We start from the raw sequence: 2452 nt of genomic DNA on the forward strand, positions 1-2452 counted from the left end.
CGAATCTGTTTTGAAGGTCAGCAGCTTTAATTTAGACCTGTTATGGCGTTTCTACTCAGGTGAAGTATATCACACTTCTCACCTGTCCAGGTGATCCCTGCCTCTCCCCCAGAGTAGCCCTGCAGCCTCTGATGACCTCATCAGGGTTAAACACGTTAATGACGTTAAAACACACCTATTGTTAAAGTTTATTGAAAGCTGATTACAAAAGCAGTTTCACTGAGCTTTATTTAAACAGAGATTACTGACCGTACGTGCGTCTGCAGAGCTTCCTGAACGGACAGCGCTCTCTGAAGCGCAGCAGGCAGGACCGCCTCCTCACAGGTACGGACTCCATGAAGAAAACTTCTCTGTTTGGCGTTTTTAGTGGCAGGATGTGGTGTAAATGAGCCGATCTTGCAGGAACAAATGGCAGTGCTGCTCTCGGAAGTTCCTTCAGTCCGTGACAATAAAAAAAAAAAAAGCAGTCTACCTGCAAAAGCCTCACACACCTGAGCCTTCAAAATAAAAGCTTCCCTGTAGACAGAATGGCGAAGACAGAAAATTGCTTCCTGTCAACCGTAAATGATCTCGTGATTATTGATCACTGCGATTGATCTCATTAGTTTGTGTCACCGGAAACTGTGTTTATATATAATGACGCATACTGTTTCCGATGCCTCAGAGCAACAAACATTTCAACCCTTTATCCTCCTGTGTCATTTCTGCTTATCAAATTATAAATACTGATAAAGAGGGACAAAAATGATCGACTCTTGATACTTCACGATAAATTTAAGATTCTTATTTATCCAAAATGAAAAACATTATCCTTTTATTGTGAAGTCAGGGTGTGAGTACTTCCTGTGCTCAGATTTCATATGACAGTTTGACCAGTTTAACTAGAAAAATCAGCTTCACAGCAGCAGATGATTAATCATCAACACTGACAGGCTGCAGTGTGCAAAAAAAAAAAAACCCTTTGTAAATAAATATAAATTAAAATCTAAATATCTAATTGTAACATAAATAATAATCAGTTTCTTATTTTATTCCCTAAATCACATATTTTGTCATGTCCTTTGAAAAAAAAAAGGTTTGTTGTACCAACATTATTCTGAAACACTGCAGACAGGAAACGATGTGATAGTTTCCAACTTTTATTGTGAAAATTTGTAAATTACAGTCTCTTTTCTTTAATTTATTGATCATAAAAACAATTGTAGAAAATAAAACACAGAAAAAAAAGATCAACAGGAAGCTGCAGAGAACAGGAAGCAGTTTAATAAAGGAAAAAACAAGAGCCGCGCACACCAGCTGGGCAGGGCTACGCCTGGTCATTTTAAAGCATTTAAACCTCAAAATAAAGACAGATTTTACTTTTCAATCGATAATGACAATCATCAATCACTGCTTGTGTCTTATCCCCAAAACCGTTGTCGGCCTGCTGGTTGAGGCGGTGCCTCGTCATGGGGAACACTGAAAATGGAACTCGCCGCATCCATCGTGAAGATGAAGTAGAAGTTTGCTCCCATCATGATGATACTTGGCAGGAAGGAGATGCCAAAACCAAATCCACGAATGCTGCTGCCAAATGCCGCGGCGATCCAGTACGCCAACCTGTGTAGACACGGAAGCACCATTAGATTCATCAATCGATGTCGTTATCGACTGATCACATCGTGGATGGATCCTCACCTTCCAAAAGCAAAGAGGATGGTCAGGAGCGGCACAAGCTTCAGCTGCTCCTGGCTAAGGTACATCGCCATAACGACCAGCTGCAGGAAGTAAATCAGGAACAGCGAGGCAGAGTCAGAGATGAAGCGCTGGTGGACAGTGACTTCCTGTAGCTCCGCCTCCTTTATTTCATCATCAAACAGAGGACGAAGCACACCTGACCTTAGCCGTGAGATGCCCAGAACAAGCCAACCTAAAGAACAGGTGAGACGCACACAGGTGAGACAGGTGAGATTCTGCATCTCTTTTTCGGTGATGTGTGACTCACCAAGGACGATGGGGGTGGCAGCGAACACAGAGCAGCGCAGCGTGTAGACGAGCCGGAGGGGGGCACCATCCAGCAGCGGGGCGTCAAATGGCAGAAACACAAAACCACCCCAGACGAGTAAAGGGAAGAAGAACGCCGAGGCCATCAGAGACACGCCCATCTTCAGGACATCCGTACTGAGACAGCACTGCCCTCCTGACACAGATGAGAAAAATGAGTTAATGGAGGCAGAGTCAGCAGTCAGAGGTGCACAGGTGTATATACAGGGGCAGGTAATTAAACCCCCTGGAGTCCAGGGTAAAACCTGCTGTTTTCGACTCCCTCACCATGTTTGGCATCAGTCTTTTACGCACAACTTCACGTGTCTGAATTTACAGTCATGTTTTCATTTTGACATACTGTAGTGACACAACTAACCTTAAAAGAAAATCAGAGCAGGAAACATGTTCAACAAATCATTTTCAGAAC

General features: G+C 43.2%; 1 protein-coding gene across 2 annotated transcripts in view; it reads right to left on the reverse strand.

Moving 5' to 3' along the window:
• Positions 1 to 1183: 1183 nt before the first annotated feature.
• The window catches only part of LOC102205740 (transmembrane protein 79-like), a 7710-nt gene continuing 6441 nt past the window's right edge, over positions 1184 to 2452 (reverse strand). For both annotated transcript variants that reach the window (XM_005744085.2, XM_005744086.2), the window contains exons 3-5: positions 1985 to 2179; positions 1678 to 1909; positions 1184 to 1599 (exon numbers count right to left, since the gene is read on the reverse strand). In XM_005744085.2, coding sequence (XP_005744142.1) covers positions 1401 to 1599; positions 1678 to 1909; positions 1985 to 2179 — 626 coding nt within the window. In that variant the 3' untranslated portion in view covers positions 1184 to 1400. The remainder of the gene's footprint in view (positions 1600 to 1677; positions 1910 to 1984; positions 2180 to 2452) is intronic.

The sequence above is a fragment of the Pundamilia nyererei genome, unplaced genomic scaffold, assembly GCF_000239375.1.
Source record: "Pundamilia nyererei isolate P.nyererei 1_Seehausen unplaced genomic scaffold, PunNye1.0 scaffold00139, whole genome shotgun sequence".
NCBI lineage: Eukaryota > Metazoa > Chordata > Actinopteri > Cichliformes > Cichlidae > Pundamilia > Pundamilia nyererei.